At 35.9% G+C, this 21,677-nt stretch overlaps 6 protein-coding genes and 1 pseudogene across 10 annotated transcripts; 3 read left to right on the top strand and 4 right to left on the bottom strand.

Moving 5' to 3' along the window:
- Positions 1 to 547: 547 nt before the first annotated feature.
- On the top strand, positions 548 to 6,171 carry LOC105452366 (putative inorganic phosphate cotransporter). Its single transcript, XM_011693407.1, has 7 exons — positions 548 to 708; positions 2,465 to 2,598; positions 2,697 to 2,997; positions 3,797 to 4,035; positions 4,287 to 4,436; positions 5,083 to 5,460; positions 5,547 to 6,171. Exons 1-7 carry the CDS (start codon positions 627 to 629, stop codon positions 5,754 to 5,756), a joined length of 1,494 nt encoding a protein of 497 aa, XP_011691709.1. The 5' UTR covers positions 548 to 626; the 3' UTR covers positions 5,757 to 6,171.
- LOC105452365 lies at positions 5,802 to 7,907 on the bottom strand. 2 transcript variants are annotated; one of them, XM_011693406.1, is made up of 5 exons: positions 7,786 to 7,907; positions 7,662 to 7,712; positions 7,463 to 7,606; positions 7,254 to 7,383; positions 5,802 to 6,789 (listed from the first exon to the last, which is right to left on the bottom strand). In XM_011693406.1, the coding sequence occupies exons 3-5, from the start codon at positions 7,594 to 7,596 to the stop codon at positions 6,331 to 6,333; spliced, it is 723 nt and encodes a 240-aa protein (XP_011691708.1). In that variant the 5' UTR covers positions 7,597 to 7,606; positions 7,662 to 7,712; positions 7,786 to 7,907; the 3' UTR covers positions 5,802 to 6,330. The 2 variants fall into 2 exon arrangements, with proteins under 2 accessions (XP_011691708.1, XP_011691707.1); XM_011693405.1 differs by lacking the exons at positions 7,662 to 7,712; positions 7,786 to 7,907 and having other exon boundaries at positions 7,463 to 7,615.
- LOC105452364 (4-hydroxybenzoate polyprenyltransferase, mitochondrial) lies at positions 7,549 to 11,334 on the top strand. Of its 4 annotated transcripts, none has more exons than XM_011693404.1 (7): positions 7,549 to 7,634; positions 9,296 to 9,662; positions 9,759 to 9,925; positions 9,999 to 10,146; positions 10,384 to 10,577; positions 10,654 to 10,842; positions 11,032 to 11,334. In XM_011693404.1, the coding sequence occupies exons 2-7, from the start codon at positions 9,311 to 9,313 to the stop codon at positions 11,230 to 11,232; spliced, it is 1,251 nt and encodes a 416-aa protein (XP_011691706.1). In that variant the 5' UTR covers positions 7,549 to 7,634; positions 9,296 to 9,310; the 3' UTR covers positions 11,233 to 11,334. The 4 variants fall into 4 exon arrangements, with proteins under 4 accessions (XP_011691706.1, XP_011691702.1, XP_011691703.1 ...); XM_011693400.1 differs by lacking the exon at positions 7,549 to 7,634 and adding an exon at positions 8,656 to 8,796; XM_011693401.1 differs by lacking the exon at positions 7,549 to 7,634 and adding an exon at positions 8,829 to 9,073.
- A 212-nt stretch (positions 11,335 to 11,546) lies between these two features.
- On the bottom strand, positions 11,547 to 12,793 carry LOC105452371 (protein Simiate). The gene is made up of 2 exons (XM_011693411.1): positions 12,709 to 12,793; positions 11,547 to 12,604 (listed from the first exon to the last, which is right to left on the bottom strand). Exon 2 carries the CDS (start codon positions 12,545 to 12,547, stop codon positions 11,753 to 11,755), a length of 795 nt encoding a protein of 264 aa, XP_011691713.1. The 5' UTR covers positions 12,548 to 12,604; positions 12,709 to 12,793; the 3' UTR covers positions 11,547 to 11,752.
- LOC105452369 (COX assembly mitochondrial protein 2 homolog) lies at positions 12,574 to 13,131 on the bottom strand. Its single transcript, XM_011693409.1, has 3 exons — positions 13,032 to 13,131; positions 12,883 to 12,954; positions 12,574 to 12,796 (listed from the first exon to the last, which is right to left on the bottom strand). The coding sequence occupies exons 1-3, from the start codon at positions 13,107 to 13,109 to the stop codon at positions 12,704 to 12,706; spliced, it is 243 nt and encodes an 80-aa protein (XP_011691711.1). The 5' UTR covers positions 13,110 to 13,131; the 3' UTR covers positions 12,574 to 12,703.
- On the top strand, positions 13,112 to 19,156 carry LOC105452368. Its single transcript, XM_011693408.1, has 6 exons — positions 13,112 to 13,250; positions 16,360 to 16,497; positions 17,053 to 17,136; positions 17,366 to 17,592; positions 18,234 to 18,393; positions 18,476 to 19,156. Exons 4-6 carry the CDS (start codon positions 17,389 to 17,391, stop codon positions 18,613 to 18,615), a joined length of 504 nt encoding a protein of 167 aa, XP_011691710.1. The 5' UTR covers positions 13,112 to 13,250; positions 16,360 to 16,497; positions 17,053 to 17,136; positions 17,366 to 17,388; the 3' UTR covers positions 18,616 to 19,156.
- LOC105452367 overlaps positions 18,819 to 21,677 on the bottom strand; it is a 4,733-nt pseudogene continuing 1,874 nt past the window's right edge.

Here is a 21,677-nt window from a genome sequence, read left to right on the forward strand (position 1 = left end):
TAATTAAATTAATCAATATTAAATTATAAAAAATAGCATTAATAATAGACAGTGTGATTCGTCTTAAGTTCTCGTATATATCCTTCGTATACATATCTTTCTTAAATTATGTATTTCTAAAAAGAAAATATCCAACAAAGAAGAATTATATACAATCAAAAATTGTTCTCGAAATAGAGAAAATTTTCCATTAAAAACAAAATATTTCTTCCTTACTTCATTTTATAATCTTATATCTTTTTATATCTTTTTTTTTTTGATTGTCGACCATTAAAATATATTAATTTGTAATTCATAGCGAATCTGTATAATCGATGCCAATTATACAATAATAGTGCAATGAATAAATGTTAATTCCATTCAGGAGATAAATAAAAGAAAACAGTAAACTAAGATGAGCAGACGTATAATTAAAGAAGATTAATTATATTCTGCTATACAGTGATTTCAATGTTGAAGTATTTTAACCGATTATTAATACGACATGCAAGATCGACGTGCCGTGAGCGTAAAAAGGTGGGAGAATCAGTTTTCGGTGATAGTATAAAGCTACGTGGATACGATCGATGGGTCGTAGTCGTTTCTGTAATTCGCTTCAGTGTTAGCTTCGTTAAAAGTTCATCATCATGGCATCGTCTCTGCGGAGGAAGAGGGTTTCCATAGTATCGCTCTCGGAGAGGATGAAAGTTCCACCGAATAAACCAAAAGGTCAGCAATTAAATATAATGATATAATATATATATTTATATATATATAATTAAAATTTCTGTCCAAAGAAATAATTTTCTATTTCAGAAAGAGAGAAAAATTTTCAGAAAGCATTTAAACAAATAAATCCATTAAAAAATTATTTCACACAATGAAACCTAGAATTACTATTGGTACTCATTTAATTCATAGTTTACGACTCTTTTTTAAAAAGGCTTTCTAAAGATTGTTTTACTTTTAAAAAAGTAATATTGTTATTGTCTGTAGAGTTGTACAAACTTGCAATCTTAATTTTAATTGCAGATTTCCTAATAAATTTAGAATAAACATTTCTTTTAACAGAAATATTAAGATTGATATTATAAGAAGTAATATAGCGCGTACCAATTGCGCGCGACATTGGAAAATTTAAATAATAAAAAAAATATATAAATAATTTTAAATAATGTATAGATGTAAAGAGCTAAAGAATTTTTATCTTTCTCGTAATGGGATCGTTAACAGTGTCTGTACAATATTTATATCACGATATTTTCACAAGTATGTTGTTGCAACAATAACTTAATATCTTCGATTACACGCTCTTGATAACGATAACGATTTTGAAATCACTGAGAGGGAGAGAGAGATACAGACAACTCAATTATTATTCGATGGTTGAATTACAGATTACAAATTATGGAACAATTACCACAAATAATGTTAAAACACGATGCACACCTTGAATCAACATTGATGCACGTGCTTTATCGAGCTACTGTTCATTGTATATAAAGAAATATAAATGCAGTTTGTTACATATTTATCATCATTCTGCGAAATGAATAATTGGGGCACGAGCATTTTATTGATTCCTCAGATTTCTATGCAATATTATTCTGCAATAAGTAATAAAAGATATCGTCGATATATTTCGACAATTAGTATAAAAGATACATAAGTAAAAAATGATAAGAAAGTAAGTCAAATAATAATTAATATTAATGAAACTTAACGATAGTACAATTAATACAATAGTTCTTTAATAAATGTATTTTTTTAAATTTACGCTACAATAAAATCTCTCTCTCTCCCTCTCTCTCTCTCTCTCTCTCTCTCTCTCTCTGTATTATATCGATTTCAATCTTTTGGCAACACATTCTGTCTTTCTCTTAATCCATCCGTTAATCTTTTTCCTCATCCACTGATTTGGCTCGAAGCGATCTAGAAAAAACACATTTTTTTTGCAAGTAAAAGTTGTATTACATAAATATCGATTAGAATTAATCCGCATTCTTCGATCAAACGGTTCGCTTCTTCGGAATAAAGAAAAAAAAATCAAGCACGATTACTAAGATTTTATCGATCGCATTCGCATACCGGCGATTTCTCTGACGCAACGGACAAATTGTTGTTGGATTTCAAGCGCAAACACACCGAACGATCGGTCTTACTGACGCAACGCGATCTTGATGACAATGACACAATTTGTATTCGATTCCGCGTTTATACGTGACGCCCATGTAAACTCCGTCGAGGGCATCGTAATGATTATGACTAAGAATAAAGCATGCAAATTAATGATCGAAAAATATATGTCATCTTTATATATTAGACAGAACGTAGAAATTAAGGCACTTATTTCCTTACAATGCAGCTGCAATTAAAGCGAGCAATTATATAATTTCTCTCTTTTGCAGTAGTATACCGAGATAAATTAATTTGTTTTCACTATTCAATCGATGTATACCCTGAAGAATATAATCCCTCCTTGCAGCGTGGTACGGATGTAGACACAGTCAGGTGGTGCTCATGTGCCTGGGGTTCTTCTGCTGCTATGCCATCCGGGTGACGACGTCAGTAACCTTGGAGGCGATGACCAACGCGGCCAGTGCCAATCCCAATTTCGAGGTACGTGTATCAACATTACGCTAATTCTCTTCTTTATACCCTGACCTAAAAGGGACATGTATCTCAATTCCCTCTCTCTCTCTCTCTCTCTCCCGCAGGAATTCTATTGGGACGAACCGGTGAAGCACTTGATCCTCAGCTCCTTCTTCTGGGGCTACACCTGCACGCAAATACCCGCCAGCATCCTCACCCAGCGATGGTCCGCCCAGGGTTTGTTTTCGGCCACCCTAATCATCTCCGGATTGCTGACTATCGGCACCCCCTTAGCCGCCTACTACGGCGGCTGGCAGACGGTGATCGCCAGCAGGGTGATGTGCGGCCTCGTCCAGGGCGCCGTTCTACCGTGTCTCCACACCCTGCTGTCCAGATGGTCGCCGCCCGAGGAGCGTGGCAGACTTTGTGAGTGTTGTACATGTGCCTTTAGTCGGACATGCGGAGTAAATATTTTCGCTCTTGTTCGAGCGAGTATTCTAAATGAGTTAAGAGAAAAATTTTCGACGTTTAACTGGTCAGTGATAAACGATTCCCGCATTCCATAGAAATTGTTTACACAGAAATATACGTAGCGATTTTTGTGGCATTTTATTTCATTTTTCGAAACGAGACTTTAAAGACATTTGCTTGAATTTGCTTTAACGCTGGCATTTTGAAGTCAGTGATTTTGTGTTTTATTTTACTTTGTCAAGAAACGCTGCAACTTTTAGTTTCTCGTTTCAGTTTCAGCCTGATTTGTGCGCTTTCCTTTGAATCAAATTGACATGCAACTGATTACACACTCATTCTTGCTTGATACACAATTGACGATGTGTCACAAAAATTTAATTTTCAATTTTATTAACAGGCACGTCAAGTTTGTCGCACATAGCAGATAGGAAAAATTCTTATCGCCGTCTGGCGATATCGCATTGATTAGGCACGTCGAGATTCTCGCGCGGAAAGCTTTTTAAGATCTCGCAATAAAAAAAATTCCTACAATTTCGATTATCTAAGTTTCTCTCCTGATTTCTTTTCCATCGCTAAAACAATGAAATTTCCTGCCTCTCGAATAGCCTTCCAGCTTTACAGTATTACAGTCGATTTAATTAAAAATTAGCTAAGAATCAAAGAAGGGATACTTTTTAAAATAATTAGCCTAATGATAATCGTGTCGATTTTGACACAGAATCGTGGTTGCAATACATTTAACGTATTTCTCCAGCAATGTTCGTTTATTCCGGCGGCTGGATTGGCAACGTGGTATGCTTACTGAGTACCGGCTTCCTCGCGGCATCGTCCTTCGGCTGGCCCAGCTGCTTTTACGTTTGGGGAAGCCTCGGCGTCATCTGCGGCATTTGTTTCTGCCTGTTCGGCAAGGACTCACCCTCCGAACATCCCAGGATACCTCTCGACGAAAAGGAATACATCGAGATGAGTCTGGGAGTAACTGAGATCAACGAAGTAATTTCTTCAACGTATTGCACAGAGAAAAGAGAAAAAAAGAGCAAAAAAGTCACGCCAATTAAATAATCACAATAAAACCAAATCAGAGATTAAAATTAATTTAAAATTCAATATACATTCATATTATAGAATCAAATGGATAAAAGATTTTAGAGATTTTAGAAATCCCAGTTGCAATCTTTAGATTAAAATTTAGAAATTAAAAGTCTTTGCAATTTTCCACACTTTTTCTCTCCCTCCGCTTTCAGAAACCCTCCACTCCGTGGAAGTCCATATTACGGAGCCTGCCGGTCTGGACATTGCTAGTGGTGCAGTGCGCGCAATCCTGGGGCTTCTGGATGCTGCTGACGGAAATCCCGTCCTACATGACTTCGATCATGCGCTTCAATATCAAGCAGGTCGGTTTTTCGTGAATAACTTCAAATAGAATTTAAGCCTTCGTCGGTTTACTTGCTTTTGCAAAATTTCGAAGACCTCGGATCCGCACTCGGATATTCCAAACGCGCTGATTTTCAAAGTCGCGCACGACTTTAAAAAGCGGTGCGTTTGGAATATAAATTAATTTTCGATGCGCATGTCGGCGAGATCACGATGGAAGAATGATTAATATGCTACGTGAAACTCAAGCCTCTGAATCATCATGGACAACGTAAACATTAGACTACTCCAATGTCGTATTGTCAATGAACGAGTCAATGACGACTAAAATAAAATTAATGAAACATTAATAACATCTCTTACCACATAGATCGCTCCTCGAATGTGATTATATTTTTAGATGAATTTTAAATATATGTTTAAATATAAGCTCTTGAATACACTTTTTTTTCTACGACGTTAAAAATATTCTATAAAAAAATTAAATTTTTCTTTCTTATATTAATATGAACAATTCGACTAAATAAGCTATCGCTTTAAAATCAAATCTAAGTAAATCAATTTCATAGTACATATATCCTGAATAAGAAACATTTTACAGTAATATTTCATTAAATTTCCATTAAGGCAGCGTCAACTAACTACTATGTATTTTTTATTGCACAGAATGGTATGATGACGGCTTTGCCCTACCTGACGGCGTGGCTCGCCGGCTTTCCGATCAGCTACATATCCGATATGTGCATCAGAAAGAAAATCGTGACGACGACGATGTCCCGGAAGATCTGCAATACAATCGGCCACTGGATGCCGGCGGCCGCGCTGGTCGGGCTGGGTTACGTGGGGCAGGACCAGCCGAAACTGGCCGTGGGGATCCTCGTCATCGCCGTGTCCTGCAACATCGCCGCCTTCTGCGGCCACAACGTCAATCACATGGACCTCAGCCCGAACTTCGCCGGCCCGCTCATGGGATTCACGAATACCATTGCGTCCGCCTGCGGCATCCTCCCGCCGCTGATCGCCGGGGTCATCATCAAGGATTCGGTTCGTGTGACATTATAAGACATCAATCGTTTGCATTGCTGGACACCATGTATTTAACGATATCGATATTTCTCTCTTCCGTTTAGACTAACATACTGCAATGGCGAAGCGTGTTCTTCCTGTCGGCCGGAATATATATGGTGGGCAACCTAATCTTCATCCTATTCGGCACCAGCGAGGTGCAAAAGTGGAACGATCCGGTCAAGAGCAGACGGGACAGCGTCGTGCGGAAGGTTTCGATGGCGCCGGTGACCATCACGACAATACAGGAAAAGGAGAGCGAGAGAATCCCATGACGATCGAGATAGAAAAAAAACGTTACAATGCGTGACAACACTTTGTTTCCTATTTTTATATTTTATTTTTCAAATTATTGTGTTTATCTGTGTGGATGTGTGATTTGCATGTGGTAACTTTTGAATGACTTAGACTACTTAGACTATTAACGTCATCTTAACGAAATCGTGTATAAAATACATATTAAAGCCTTGACTAGAAGCTGCGTGTAAATATCGCGCTCGAATACGTACGTGTAGGAAATGCCGGAAATCCTTTTATCTAATTCACCCTCAAGAGTGTAAACGGGGAAATTGATTCCGTCCTGTAATTAATTTAAATTCTGGCCTCTGCGCGGTCCACGGAAATATCGCAACTTGTGTTAAAAAGAACTTAGAATCTAACTTAATTTAAATAAATTCGCATTTCACGTAACAAGAATTACGTCTTATTTAAATAGAAAGTTGGTCTGCATACAATATAGTTGTATGTCTCATACAAGAGAAATCGAAATATCAAAACAACTGTTTAAAACATTCATTGATAAAAACTGGTCGTACAAAACTGCTCGTACATTAAACATCTCTAGCTACCTCAGTCTTCCTTCGGGTGACTCTGCGACGGCGCGTTGGTCCGTATGGCGTGCCCGATGAATAACGCGCCGATAATCGTCGTCAGTAGCGTGGCGCAAGTGACGTAGAGCGAGAGGGACGAGTCGCCGACCGGTATCGGCCAAACGTAGTCGCGTTCGTTCGACATACGGTACGGAATCTCGCGCCACTTGGCCACCAGGCCGACGCACGGCTCGCACAGGTCTATCTTGGACACCCTGTGGTCCCTGAGCCTCTTCCGGCATCCCAGCAGCAGCTTCACGTCGGGCAGGGTCACGTTGACGTAACCGCCGGACTCGCCCGCGTACCGGTAACGCTGGTGAACGGGAATCGTTAGGCTGGCGGACGACGAACTCACGGACGCGCAAGTCGTCACGTTCTGCCGGCCTGCCTTCTCGGCGAACAATTCGACGTCGGTCTCGCCGACCGAGCACACTGTATTCTGAAATGTTAACGATACTGTTAATTAAAATTGGATGATTGCTCATCTCACAAAGAACGATATATTTATATCTACATATTATATGTATAAATAAAAGACCTAATACATAGGTATACGCTATAATACAATGTAAATCTCTTTTAGACAAGTAAATGTGATTTTTATTTTCTACTTCTGTATAAATTATATTGAACTTTTAGACACATAAATTATAAAATATCAAATCAATGTGAAAACATGTAGCTTCAAAATCTGTAGTAATTAGAAAATAATGTCAATAATCTTTTAATTTCATACTGAATGTAACAAATGAAATTCAACCATTTTATGAATTAAATAATGGAGCGAATTTACACATATACAACGCAGAAATAAGGTAATAAATTTGTAAGAATTGAAAAGCCACAAGTACGATATTTTCTCCGAGTTACGTTAATTAATTGACAATCAATTAGACACATTACCGTCCCCCGTCTTCTCAGTTCCGCTATTTCGTCCGTATTGACGTACAATGCCGATGGCAATTCCACGTAAATGGCAGCCTGACAGCCGTCCTGGGTGAGATTCTCGAAGCGTATCCGGTAGATCAACGTTCTGCAAAAGCGTGGAGAAGCGTTAAGAGGCCGCACGTGGAGCCGCTCGCTGTTTACATAACAATCCGCAGTTTTCTAACCTATGAAATCCGTTCCCGTCCACATTGAGATCGACCTCGGCCTCGATTCCCGCGGAAATCTGCACGCCTCGCGTGCACAGGAGCAACGCGACGACAATTCGCGAAAGACTGGCCTCGCGGACGTGCATCGTCATTTCTGTACTCCTAGATCACCACATATTATACCTTCGACGTTAGTGTTTACGTACGCGAGACTCACCGGCTGACTTGCTGCCATCAGCGGGACAGCTGCTGGTGGCTGGTCATTGACCTGTTGACATATATATACATATGTATAATGTGTACATCATACGCATATATGTGTTCAATATGTTACAATTTACTTTAATTCCCTGCAAATGATACATATTGCACAATTGTATCAATTGCGGAGGCGACTCGCGACGACGCATTGCGCGCATTAGATTTTCGTGCTCATATGATTATATATAATATTAAATATTGCTTTCGTTTTAATACACACATATAAATGAAAAATTTCTTGTTTTTCTAACTGTATTTCACTTGTTTTTATTTTTTAATTTAAATCTTGATTTTTGATTTCTAACCTTAAAATTTTAGAAAAATAAAAATACTCATAAAATTGCATCTTAGATTTTTAATTATTTATAATATAATCGAATATACTATATATATTTTTCTGAGATTTTTGCAAATTTTTAAGAATTTATAGTGTTTTGTAATTAACATTTTTGTCAAGTTATACCCTCCTGATATTTATACTTTTTAAGACTTTTTGGTATACTTATTTATATACTTTTTAAGACTTTTTAAAACTTTTTGGTATATTTATTTATATCACAGTTCAGCTATAATAATAGACGTTATATATAATTTCACATGCATAAAACACTACGTTTACGTAAATGCAGTTAAATGCAAATATCCGTGCATGCGCAGTAAAATAAGTAATAGCAGACGCTATTGAAAATTCAATCACGTATGTATGCACGTATATTCGTGTTACGATAAAAATTATAATAAAGTGTATCGTTTTTTATAAGCTGTATAAACTCTTTATAAAGGAAAGAATAGGAAATAACAGAAAATAATAGTAGAAAATTTTCTGTGAAGAAAATATTACGGCTGTTAATGGAAAATAATTAAACAATTTACTGATACATTTTGGGCAACAGCTGAGCACATGCCTGTTGAGCTCGGATCACATGATCAACGACATATCTCACATGCATGCGCACCGATTTATCTAACAATTTTCCCCCGTTTGTTTAGCACGTTAGATTACCACGAGGATCGAAGTACAAAATATATGAAAGTGATTAAAACGCAATTACGATGATCTAAGTAGTAATTAACTATGTGATTAGACACAGGTCTGTTTTTCAGGCTGCTAATACAGAACATATATATATCTTTGAATTTACCGGTTCTTTTCGCGGAATGTATAACCTCAATAGTGATCGTATGCCATGCCGTTGAAATCTCTTGGAGCATATATGATGCTCTTTATTTTCGACAATATTTTATTTCGAACAATGAAAAATGAAGTGTACACTTTATAAGCTTATATTAATACCAAATATTCTTCGATGACAAACTAATCGTCAAAAGTCAATTGAAAATCGAAACCTTGTACTGTGCCATGCGGAGGTTATAAAAACTTTAATTTTCAGTGACTTCGTGTTTTTTTATTAAAATAGATATTCTATATATATATTTTTTTAAATACATTTATATTTTAACAAATGTTTTATCAAACTGAAACATTTCTTATCAGAATTGCATGGCAAAAATATAAAACAGTTGGCTTGATGACACAGTTATTTATATATTGATAAACATGAATTTACAATATTTGCAATATTATTGCAGGTGAAGTAACGAACGATGATAATTGTAAGAAGATGCCGCTGGTTCACCGGAGTTTTCAGTTTATTGCCACGTAACACGTATTCCAGTCTCAGGCTATTAAATGGCTGTACGGTTGTGAATTTCAGGCCATGTACAAAGGCCCACACCTTCTCCACAGTACAATACAATAAGTACAATAAGCATGAAGCGAGTCCCAGTGTACAGAGAACCACCTACTCCTTGTTGAAAGTCGAAGATGTATCGACGCCAGTCAAGTTAGCAAGTTTACAGCAGAAGAGATGTTTGAGCATCGCCGCAAAGCTAGTCAGTAACGCCTCGCCAAAAGTGCAGCCGTATATGAAGCTTATGAGGATAGACAAACCGATAGGTAAAGACCAATTTAGTCAATTGATTAATGTTGCAATTTATGAACGTATTTCAGTCTCTATCTACTACATTTTTCTTTCCTGAATTTTCTGCGCAGGAAGCTGGCTGTTATTTTGGCCTTGTGGCTGGAGTATCGCCTTGGCGGCTCCCGCCAATGCCTTACCAGATCTCTACATGTTAGCGCTTTTTGGTACGGGTGCATTCGTGATGCGCGGTGCGGGGTGCACCATAAACGATATGTGGGATCAGGACATTGACAAGAAGGTAAAATTCCACTGTAACGTTGTAAATTCTGTGTCTCTTGGATATCACGGTTTATACAGCTTATTATCCCCAGGTAGCCAGAACGATGGACCGACCTTTGGTAACGGGTCAGATAACGCCGAAGCAGTCATTAGTGTTTCTAGCCGGACAATTGAGCCTTGGATTGCTCGTGTTGTTGCAACTAAATTGGTATAGCGTATTTCTCGGTGCAAGTTCGCTAGGTATTACATAATATATCAAAGGTCTATCACTGTACAGGTGGTTCCAAAAAAAATGGGGAAAATTTAAAAAGAGGCAAAATTAAAACTTGGAAATTTTATTTAATTAATTTTAATTACGTCAAATCACGTTATTATTTTAATTTTCTCCTTAAACTTTCCCGTTTCTTCGGCTCACCGTACATTTAAAATGAACGCAAAATATTTAATGCGATATACATCTTGTTTTTTTCCTTTCAGGTTTAGTAATAATTTATCCTCTCATGAAAAGAGTAACGTACTGGCCACAATTGATTTTGGGAATGACCTTTAATTGGGGCGCCTTGTTAGGATGGTCGGCTATACACGGGTCATGCGACTGGTCGATCTGCTTGCCACTCTATGCAGCCGGTATTTGTTGGACCATTCTGTACGATACGATATACGCTCATCAAGTAAGCATAGTAAACGTAAGAACTTATTTTTTTTAATTTCTCGTGTCGCTCATCGGTCTCTCTTTGTACGTGTTAGGACAGGGTGGATGACATTCTGCTGGGCATGAAGTCGACCGCCATAAAATTCGGAGAAGACACGAAATTCTATTTGTCCGGTTTTGGAATAGTAATGATCGCGAGTTTAATCACCTCTGGTATATTGACTACTCAAACTTGGCCTTACTACACCGCCGTTGGATTAATTGCAACACATATTAGCAACCAGGTAAAAAAATCATGATTTTTATCATTATCGATTTAGGGTGCGCGCTCCATTTAACGCTCGCAACGCTCTTGGAATCATTTCATCCTTGTTTATCAAATGTTAAATAAGGACAAGTAATGCTCGCGAGCGTTAAATGAAACACAGCCTTAGAATAATTGCATCTGAATGAGAAGTAAATTTCTGTTTCAGATATATACTTTAAACATTAACAATCCTAAGGATTGTGCTAAAAAATTCGTATCCAATCACAGAGTGGGCATGATACTGTTCATTGGGATCGTGTTAGGAAACTTGATGAAAAAGTCAGTCGTGGAAAAGGAGAGCGAAGACAAAGAAATAAAGCGCCAAAGTGTTGTACTAGATGAAATAAAAAATAGGCACGATTTATAATTTAGCGAGAATTTTAATCTAGTGTCCTCTTCACATTAGTCAAATTTTATGAAACAAATTATATATTATATAAATGTATATAAATAAATTTTAATTTTCAAATGTTACATTAATTTCAAATATAGATATTTTTATATCTATTTGACATATTATAAATTAAGCAATTTTAGGAAAAATATTTTTGTATAGATTTAATTGTAATGTCAACAAATAGTTTACCTCATTTTTATGAAATAGGAAAATAATGGTTCCTGGAAAGATGAAGAGAATATTAGAAAAGCGATTGTAATTTCTTTTAGATGTAATAGTAAATATTTTCTTTTCATGTAAAAACACCTTTTATTGCGTTTGTGTGTGATAATACTCGTAATTAAAGAAAATCGAATTAAATCTACAATTTATTTGCGTAAGATCTTAATTATGTCGGTGCATATCATATTGTAATCCCTATTATTATTAAAATTCTTAAACAAATCGTTTTTCAATAATAACAGCCGTAGATTAAAATTTTCTCTATACATTACTGCTGATTCTTTTCTCTCTCTTTAATAAGCTCGATATATTGATCGTGGGTCAACAGGGACTGTTTCAAATTTTCCAAAAGCTTTATATTCGGTAGTATTATAGCCAGGTATCCACCTTTGTGCGGTGGCTCCTTGAGGAGCTGCGGTCTCTCGGACAACGCCTCGTTAACCTCCACCAGCTTCCCGATCATACAGCACTTGATGACACACGTTCGCCCGTCCGCGCATACGGTACAGATATTCGAGTTGGCCTGCAACGGTTGCGCGCCGTGCTTACCCTTGCCAGAGACTTTATTCAGGGACCTGTCCAATTTGTCGCTGACCCTGAAGTCGACCTTCTCTACGTCCCCGTTGTCTCGCAAAATGACGTGGCTGGGCGCCAAGGAGAGCATGCAGATACGATTGCTGTGAATCCATACGCACATATCGTCCCCGGGCGATTGCACGTCCACCTTGTAGTAGGGCGTGAAGTAGCGCTCGGTAACGGTGGGGAAATAACCGTTGTACTGCACCTCGTCCAACATGTCGGAGATATCCTCGTCGGGAGGAAACGCGAACGACTCGTCGTCGCTGTCGACAATCGCTGCCGACGCGTCGTTGTCGCTGTCCGCTGATCTCTCGCGCTCCTCCTCCTGTCCTTGCCGAAGGGAAGCCTCTCTCGCGTCAGGAACGCCGTCGGTCGCACCTTCTCGTGCATCGCCTTCTTCCAGCTGGCCCGAGCTCCCTCCATGCTCGTCTGCAGACTTCAATCGCTTGGTTTCTGGCTCGTCAGGTTTCGACGTCAGATTCATGTTTAGTTGCGCAACAAGAGTCCAGATTAGTGTACATACAATTCGGACTGATTTAATCTACAGTTGTCAAAAACGACAAAATGATATTAGTACAAAAATAAACTGCAATAGTTCTTGAACAATCAACTACTGGTTGAACTATAGTCCTGGGCACGACTAACCGCTGCTCTCTTGCTGTGCCAGTTTCCTATCCGGCTCTAACCTATCACGTTGGAATCTCTGCGCGCTTTCTGCCCTGCGAATTTCTCTCTGAAACAAACGGCGTGGATTAATTTTACGCGGGCTAATTTGCGCGGAGCGAAAGTCGAGCAAGGAGGGGAAGGGGGTTGACTTACTTGCTCCTTTATGCACTTGTTCATCTCTCGCTGGATGCTATCGCAGTAGCCCAGAAACTTTCGAAACGGATGCTGCAAGTTACAGAGAGCTGTTGAGAATTGAGGCACACACATGGCAAAGTTAAGTTCGCGCCGCCAATATTAATTACCTCGTTCTCGCAGTCCTGAAATCGGCGAAATATCTCGTTACAAGCGGCGTTGTGCGCGGCCAGCGATCTGTAGCTCATATCTCTGTTTTCTCGACGAGATCGCTCGCGAAATCACTTGTATTCCTCATTACGCAATCGAACGACAAAAGTTTGATACGCCGGACTGGTGCCGCACTGTTTGCAATCGCATCAGAAATCTGCAACACACACGACGACAAGGTAATTAAATATACTAGTATAAGTATTTTTTTCTATCACGGTTTACACGGAAAAATATTTCTTTACATGAAAAAAAAATATTTCTTAAAAAACAATCTTGTTTTTCTGTCGAAAGATACGATTTGATGTAACAAATTTTAGGTTAAAAAATTTGCATTTAAAAATAAAATGTTTCATTTAAAGTTATATATGTACTGTTTCAATGAAATAAATATCTCAATAAGTAAAAAAAAATCATTACTACGTTTTCAAATATGCTGTATACGATCATATACGATTTTATGACCTTTGACACTTGACTTAAATTCGATATCGGGTTTGTTTACGTTCTCGCACTTTTTGCACTCGGAATCTCGCTTTCTCTCTCTTTCTCACGCCCGAATATACCTGTATTTATCTCGTTTCGAGTGCAAAAGTCTTTGGGGATTTCAGCTTGACGATCTCTAGGGGAAATCACATGAATGCTCCTAGAAATAGGTGCGTTGGCTGCAGTTGCATTTTGCCGCGCGGCAAGCGCCAAGCGGCAAGTGTTGCCGCCGTTGCCGGTAATGCCGGTTACCACGTTTTGTTGTCAGTTTTGTGGGATCTTGCGGTGTGTGCAGAGTCACGATAGAAATAATGAAGACTCGCGAATCTCGCGATGTGAGCGTGACTTTTCTGGAAGAGTATAAAGAGAACGTTATACAAAGTTCCGATTTTATCCAGTTCCAGAAACCCGAACGGGCGACGGACGAAGAGAGGTGAAGATGATCCAGGAACGATCGTGGATCGAGAGTTCCGGAGCGGATGCAGAAACGCTCTCGGATTATTCGGAGTGTATTGCCAGAGAGAAGCATTCTCTCTGGTGCTATTGCAGATGGAGGAGCCGCGGCAAGAGCCACGATCAACGATCGCATCAATATCCCGGCAGATCAACGCGCACATGCTTAAAGCAATAAGGAGAGATGACAGTTGCATTCACTTCGCCGCAAAACTGTGTTTCAGATGCTGCGGAATCAGTCGCAGTTAACGACGTCACCGGATAGAAACATGCAGTAATAATGGATAAACACAATGAAGGGAAGAAGGTGAAATCGTGAATCGAAGGTACGAATCGTTGGTGAGAAACAACATGCGGACTTGTGAGTTGGTCACAAGGCCAGAGGATATTCGACGCGAAGTGAATGTTTAATTAATAGGCTGCGTTCCAATTAATGCTCGTGATGTTCTTACATAATCATTTCATTATTTGTCCTTGTTTGTCAAACATGTTAAACAAGGACAAATAATGCTCGCGAGTGTTGCGAGCGTTGAGTGAAATGCAGCCGTAGAAGGTTCTTCTGAAAGAATCTAATTCTGTAGTGCGAGGCCAGTATGGAAGGTCGTGCACAAGTAGAGAGCACTGATTACGTGAAATATCATTAAAGATGGTCGGACAATTAAGTTTTGACAATCGTGACTTTCAAATGGACCCAGGGATAATTGAAGAGCGATGACGTTATCAATCGTTTTGGCTGTATCAAGGATAACAAATTTGATCCGCAGGTAAAACGATCGCGTTTATGTTTGTTTCCTCGGTACAGTTGACAATATCATCGTTCTTCAATTATCCCTGGATTTATTTGACAGTTGCACTTGCCTTTGGCCAGCTGTGTTTAATAATTATTTCGTCGGTGGATGATATGCCTCAATCAGATTTATATCTGGCCTTGACAGCCAAATGCGACTTACATGTGTAATCAGCAGCTCATTTAATGGTGATATTAAGAACATATATATTTATATATGCACCAAAGGTATTAATAAAGCCAGTTAATGAAGGAAATGTATGAAAATTAAAGATATCTGTGCACGGCCTTAAGCAAAGTGAATGAGCCTGGAACGAGATTCTACAATAGATATAGCAAACTTATATATCCTAGCAAATATCAATTAACATAGCAACATATATAACTGTTATGTGTTATATTACAATTATAGTTGAATAGAAAATTATGATTAACAGTTGTTAGTTGAGTAGGTTTGCTGAGATGTACGATGCCACGGAATGAAGAAGAAGCAAAGTATCGAGAAACAGAGGAAAGGCTACTGTTAGTCAGGAAACTAGATCTGGACCAGCTTACGCGGTGAGGTCAGCGAGTCGCTACATGCAAAACCAGACAAAAAAACCACTGGACAGCAGTGAAGAGCATATTTGATCGGAGCCTAAAGGGAACGTTAAAATTCAGCAAGGACCAGACAGAAGAAAATTCGAGCATCACAGACTACCGCGATGCTACTGGACCAATAAAAGTGGCACTTGTCGCTTGATTACAGCATTTTTTTTTGTTTCAGGGCAGACTGCTGGAAAGCAAGCTGCAGAATACAGTGTGGCACTGTCAACGACCAAGGCTGAGCATACGGCCTTATTTGCTGGTTGCCAAAAGGCGATGTGGCTTCGCGCAAGATACCTGCAATCATCGCTCATATCATCTACAAAGCTCTCCTATGTAGCGATAATGTAGGAGCAATTTTGTGGAAGAGTGATGGGTACAGGCTCCGGATGATACATCTGGAATGACATCTGCTATCACTTCAGAGAGAGGACTGAAAATGGAGTGGAAATCATCGCCAATTATTTGCCGACAATCGAGATAATAGCAGATGTTTTAAGCAAGGAACTATACGTGTTCAAGTTCAAGTTCAAGATTGTATTACTCACATACGATCAATGAAGTGTTAACATTATTCGTACATTCGCGGGGATATTAAACTGTGCGTATGAAAATTCCTAGACTAAGAGTTGCGTGTAACGTGAATTACCGTCATATATTAACAATATTTTTGGTTTCTTTTCGAACATATTTGACAATCATTTTCTTCTCTTGTTGGTGTAACTTTTAAAATAAAATATATTCCTTCGCTTCTTCCTTGGATACAATAACTGTCGTTTAAAATTTATTCCGCGCGCCTTCCCATAATCTGAATTTAACATTTTATTTTATTTAAATATAATGTATAATATATGTTTATAGAATTCTATTCTAATTATAATTTTCAGGTATTTTTTATTATATTAAATTTAAGCAAGTATAGCCTTATAATATGATCATTATAGCCTTATAACATGATTTTATCAATTTTTTAACAGAAAACCAAATACGACTGAATCCAGTTCTTTCCAAGTCACTATTATCTCCCAGCAACATTGGACTTTCAAAGACTAAAGACATTGTACAAGATGATGAAAGCAAAAAAAATGAAGGCAAAACCGCAACGACACAATCTGGTATGTAATTAATATTGTACAAAAATTGTACATGTTTGCGCACAAATGTACAATTTTTTGTATATTATAAAGCCTTTTAAAAATGTACGTAATTTTTATCGATAAAACATTAAAGTAAATTTTGTTTCCTGAAAATTAGAATTGTTAAGTATATAATCATATAATGTATATAATGTATATAATATGCAAAATGTTATTTTTATTAATTTTAAAAATCTGCTTGTGTAAAAGAATAACTTGTCATTACATTATTTACTTTCAAGTTGATACACAACTTCAAATTTTAATATTGCATGATATATACAATTGAACTATTCTGACGTGGATTTCATTGCAAAATCTATATATATAAAGCAGTCTTCAAATCAATTTGATGAACAAAAGACTTGGCGTGTTGTTTTAATCGCAAATGTTTCTTCTCTTAAACTATTAAAACATATTTTTCAACATCTTTTAACGATAAGTCTAGAAAAGACGTATGCTATGCTTTTAAATAGGCTTTTAAAAATTATATTATTATAAAAGATATAATAATTATGATATTGATTAATACAGATGGAATAGAAACAAATTTATCGAAAAAAATCCACGAAAAAATTTCTGTATGCAAGATATATACGCAAGATGCAACTATAAAAGGTACGTACATTGTATTAAATTAACAAAAATTAATTTTGGGTAATATTACATGCATAAAAATATTTTAAATTGTTTCTCTGTTTACTTCTATTCACGTACACGAAAACTGAAATATAAAAGATACATAATCATATTTTATACTATTTTAATTTTAGTTTTAAAATATTTTAAAAATTAGTAATCTTTGTTTTCTATATGTGTGTATACAAGATTTTTAATTTTATTGCAGAAGGCCTAGAACAGATAAAATGTATGATAGCAGCATGCAATGCAACAATAATAGACAATAATAAACGATTAAAAAATCTTGAACACGTGTTCGGTGCAAGTACGTCACAAGATACAACAGAAAACGATGACAATTTTATCATGCAATTTTTTCCTCTCAGCACTATTCAAGCCATTAGAGATATGGAATATATGTTGACAAGCACAGAGGAAGCAGTGATACATTTCGTAAGTTTTTATATTTGTAACCAATATATAAATGGTTTATTATACCTTATACATAATTCTTTATGAAAATATTCTGACGATACTTGCCTGATAGTATATATAAATGTGAAGAAAGAATACGAAAAAAATTTTTTCCTACAATTCTTGCATAATTACGAACATAGTTTGTTGTCAAGAGTCCTATTATTAGATTAATAACAGTTAATATTAATTAAATTGATTAAAAATTAACATTAATCATATCTGATTTTTTTCAATGTTTAGAAAAGAAAATGTAATTTAAGAAATTTTCATCTATATTTCTCATTGCTTATTTTTATCGTTGAATGTTAAATACAAATGGCATTGTATTTAATGATAAGAAATTTCAATAAGGTATGAGCATTGGATGCAAGGCATCAGACTTTGCGTTGCAAATTGAGGATTGTGAACTGAAGATTAGAAGTTGACCAGGATAAGTTTAATTTCCGTTTCGTTCTTTGGTTAAAATTTAATCTTTAATTCACAATTCTCAATGTTTTGGCAGATGGCCTTAGATAACTCTCCTCTATATATAACAATAATTGATTATATTTTATCTTAATATTTTCGTATTAGCACATTATTATTAAATATATGAGCAAATAAAAATTATGTTACAGAGAAAATTTTTATTGAAAATCGGTGGAAACAATCCGAAAAATAATATCCAGCGGATTTTAAAGAATGTCTTTACAAATGAATGTGTCGTGGACTGTTCATGGAAGGGAAAAAGGGATAATTTTAAAATATGTGACCTGAAACTGATAAAAATAATGAAAAGTATGTTTTAAGATATTATTAAATGTACAAAATATGTATTGAAACGTTTTCGTTCATTCATTTTTATTTTTTTCTTTTTAAGGGGACGTTATCTCACGCTACGTAACCCTGACAGAGGCGGAGTTTGAAAACATCGTGGCCGAGTGGTTACGTTTCGCGAAACAACGACAAGAACGAGACAAAAATAAGAGAAATGTTGAACTTGAAGAACATTACGTTTAAATAGATATAACATTACAAAATGTTTCTTTGTTTTTTCACAGTAGATTCTGAGATTTCGTTAAATAACGAGAAAAAAATTTTTAATCCGCATAGTAGAATCCGTAGAATCCGCATTGATTACATCGGCAGATGCTGAGACTGCCACCCTTCGATGGCAGAGTCCGCATCGATAATAAAGTTTTAAAAAACACATCATGCTGGGATTTTTTCATTTTATTGCAAAGATAAAGACAAATCTCTCTTTTACATTAATAGTCTTGAACATTATTTTATAATTTTGTCATATTATACGTCATAAAGAATTATTGACATTTATGACGAAAAGTATACATATAATTAGTGAGTCTCAAAATGCATGTTTCTCACTTGGAACATCCATTATTTTTCCTAACTATTTTATAACTGATAATTTCTTTTATTATTATATACATACTATTTATACGCTAATAAGCTGTAATAATGAAATAACATTTATTAAGATGTTAATTTTTCTGGAAGTTTGTACGAAGATGAACGAAGTTAATAAAAAATTATATATCAATTTTTTATTTATTTCCATTTCCTTTTTTTCTAAAGAAGAGACTTTGCTTTTTAATTTGCTTTTCCAAAGATTGTCATATGATATCTTTTCATAGATTTATTCGTTGCCCAAGCGAAAAAGCACTATTTGCCTCTGAGTGCTCATAATGAGTTCAAAAATTATCATATAAACTTCATAAAAAAAAATATCAATGGAAAGTAGGATAGATTGCCCTTTAAAACGTATTAATCGTTTTTCCAATTAACGTTTATCTTTTAAGTGTGATTGTTGAAATGTTGATTGCTTTCCGAGAGTAATCATAGCCTAGCAAATAGATAAAAGATAAAACATAAGACAATGAGAGTAAATCAAAGTTTTAAAAATTAAATAGAATCTTTATATAAATTTCATTTTTTTAATATATTTACTATCGCAATTATTAACAATTCTTTCCATTGCACGAACTCTTTTCTCAATGCTTAATGTCAAGATTTTTGATTCGCAGGTTGGATAACATCAGTCCTGCGAGTAAATTAATTATGAGAAAAGCTTGTGGATTAATAAAATAGATTTGACTTACTTTTACTATTAAATTTGCTAAAATGTTCTAGTGATTTTTGCGCAATTGCAGTATTTGTTGTTTCCATACTAAAAAAAAGATGGATTGAAATAATGAATGAACCACAGGAAATATAATACGTAATTTTTGCGATGTCTCAAAAGAGATTTGCGTATATAATTGTAGAGCATTTTCACATCTAGTGAAACTCTATTGTTTGCTCGAGTATTAATTTTCCTATAGTAGTCGCTTATTATTTCTGTTTACTTTCGCACGAATTCAATCGTGATCATCGTCTTCCTATAAGTAGAAAACTATACAGTTAACTATATAGCTGCCAGACCGTGTTGGCAAAACGTTATTGAAATTTATAAACCGATCGATTATACATCTTGTGATCTAGACATTAAAAAATTTTCGATTATTATTCATCAATTATAATGTTAGAATTCGCCTTGGTTAAAAGATTCGTTCATTACACGTTCTTATGCGACTTTCCAGCTTAGAAAATATATCACAATCACAAGATAATAGTCGCATTGCAAATGTCAATTGATCAGTAATAGAAATCGATTGAAATTGTCAGAAAAATTGTCTATAGTCGAAACAAATTTTTTAGAATTATCATTTATCAAGCGATTCCTATATAACAAACAAGTAATAAGATTAGAAGGACGAATGGGCCCAGCTGTAATCATATACGGAAAAAAATCTTATTATTTCTGCATCCGCGTGTTAGATGTATATTTAATTACTAAATGATATGCATTGATGAAAGATTGGAACATGTTTCCTATATGTAAACTGTATGCGCTTTTTCCTTATTTGATACGGATCATTTTCTAAGCTTACGTAATCGTTTTGACTCGCAAATGACTCGACACAAAACATCTAACAATGTATGACTTAATGTCATGCCGACTTTATTAATGTAAGATTTATACACGCGTAAACACTGTACATAAAAAATTGCAGCTAACTGCGCTTTATCATTCACATGTCAGCGACATGTATCGAATGATTAATAAACTTTCTGTAGTCAAAACATTACATACGTACGTAATTTATGTTGAAAACGTGACCTTTGAAATTTCAAATGACGCCAGAGATTTACGCAGAATACACCCTTAACACTGCCTCACCTCTTGTTCGAATGAGCATAGGCCCTCGTTGAATCGTTAATCAAGCTTTGTCCAAGACGCTGATATTGCAAACAAACATATTATTGCGCGGCGTTACATGTATAAAAAATATAAAAAGTTAAATGCATGCCTAAGTAGTGTTCTTGCTTAATTTTACATCAAATTACAAAGAAATTTAAATTAGTAAGAGTAATCCGTATAATAAATATAAAAAATTGTTATACAAATAAAAAGTTAGACATTTACGCGATAAAAATATTTACCTATACATAAAGTACGATACTAACGATACACTATAGATAATTAGACAAATGATATATTACGATCAGTCATAATAAAAGCAATTAACTCTGAATAGATTCAAGAATATAGAGAAGTCATCATGTTTTTCTGAAACGTTTCTGTAAAACATTTTTTTATTAGCAAAAACTCTTGATCTTAGCACTCGACTTGACTCTGAATAATAAATTGCAAAAAAATCTTATTTTATTTTCAATTACGTGAAAGCATTTAAAAGCGTTGAATATTTTAAAAGTTTAAATAGTGATAATAATTATTAGTTAAATAGTGATAATAATTATGTGAGGCAGAATAATGTATCTCGTATAAAATTTTCACGTTTCTCTTCTCTCCAAGCTAATCCAGAATCCGCCAACAGGTTGCAAAGTAAACTCCTTTTTGTTATACACAATTGGTTCGACGGTCTTATCCGTAGTTTTCAAAGTAAACTTTTGTAAAAGATGCGCAATGAGAATCTTAGTCTCCATAAGAGCAAATCGATTGCCGATACACTTTCTGGGACCATGACCGAATGGCAGATAAGTGTACGGCAATATATTAT

This window comes from Wasmannia auropunctata, unplaced genomic scaffold (assembly GCF_000956235.1).
Source record: "Wasmannia auropunctata unplaced genomic scaffold, wasmannia.A_1.0 LD336033.1, whole genome shotgun sequence".
Classification (NCBI taxonomy): Eukaryota; Metazoa; Arthropoda; class Insecta; order Hymenoptera; family Formicidae; genus Wasmannia; species Wasmannia auropunctata.

Coding starts and splice junctions, on each gene's coding strand:
- LOC105452366 (XM_011693407.1), top strand. CDS start 627: ATGGCATCGTCTCTGCGGAGGAAGAGGGTTTCCATAGTATCGCTCTCG. Junction 2,599..2,696: donor GTGCCAATCCCAATTTCGAG/GTACGTGTATCA, acceptor TCTCTCCCGCAG/GAATTCTATTGGGACGAACC. Junction 2,998..3,796: donor CGAGGAGCGTGGCAGACTTT/GTGAGTGTTGTA, acceptor GTATTTCTCCAG/CAATGTTCGTTTATTCCGGC.
- LOC105452365 (XM_011693406.1), bottom strand. CDS start 7,596: ATGACGATGCACGTCCGCGAGGCCAGTCTTTCGCGAATTGTCGTCGCG. Junction 7,384..7,462: donor GACGGGAACGGATTTCATAG/GTTAGAAAACTG, acceptor ACGCTTTTGCAG/AACGTTGATCTACCGGATAC. Junction 6,790..7,253: donor AACTGAGAAGACGGGGGACG/GTAATGTGTCTA, acceptor TTAACATTTCAG/AATACAGTGTGCTCGGTCGG.
- LOC105452364 (XM_011693404.1), top strand. CDS start 9,311: ATGATAATTGTAAGAAGATGCCGCTGGTTCACCGGAGTTTTCAGTTTA. Junction 9,663..9,758: donor GAGGATAGACAAACCGATAG/GTAAAGACCAAT, acceptor TTTTCTGCGCAG/GAAGCTGGCTGTTATTTTGG. Junction 9,926..9,998: donor ATCAGGACATTGACAAGAAG/GTAAAATTCCAC, acceptor TATTATCCCCAG/GTAGCCAGAACGATGGACCG.
- LOC105452371 (XM_011693411.1), bottom strand. CDS start 12,547: ATGAATCTGACGTCGAAACCTGACGAGCCAGAAACCAAGCGATTGAAG.
- LOC105452369 (XM_011693409.1), bottom strand. CDS start 13,109: ATGAGCTACAGATCGCTGGCCGCGCACAACGCCGCTTGTAACGAGATA. Junction 12,955..13,031: donor TTCAGGACTGCGAGAACGAG/GTAATTAATATT, acceptor TGTAACTTGCAG/CATCCGTTTCGAAAGTTTCT. Junction 12,797..12,882: donor ACAAGTGCATAAAGGAGCAA/GTAAGTCAACCC, acceptor CGTTTGTTTCAG/AGAGAAATTCGCAGGGCAGA.
- LOC105452368 (XM_011693408.1), top strand. CDS start 17,389: ATGATAGCAGCATGCAATGCAACAATAATAGACAATAATAAACGATTA. Junction 17,593..18,233: donor AGGAAGCAGTGATACATTTC/GTAAGTTTTTAT, acceptor ATTATGTTACAG/AGAAAATTTTTATTGAAAAT. Junction 18,394..18,475: donor ACTGATAAAAATAATGAAAA/GTATGTTTTAAG, acceptor TTTCTTTTTAAG/GGGACGTTATCTCACGCTAC.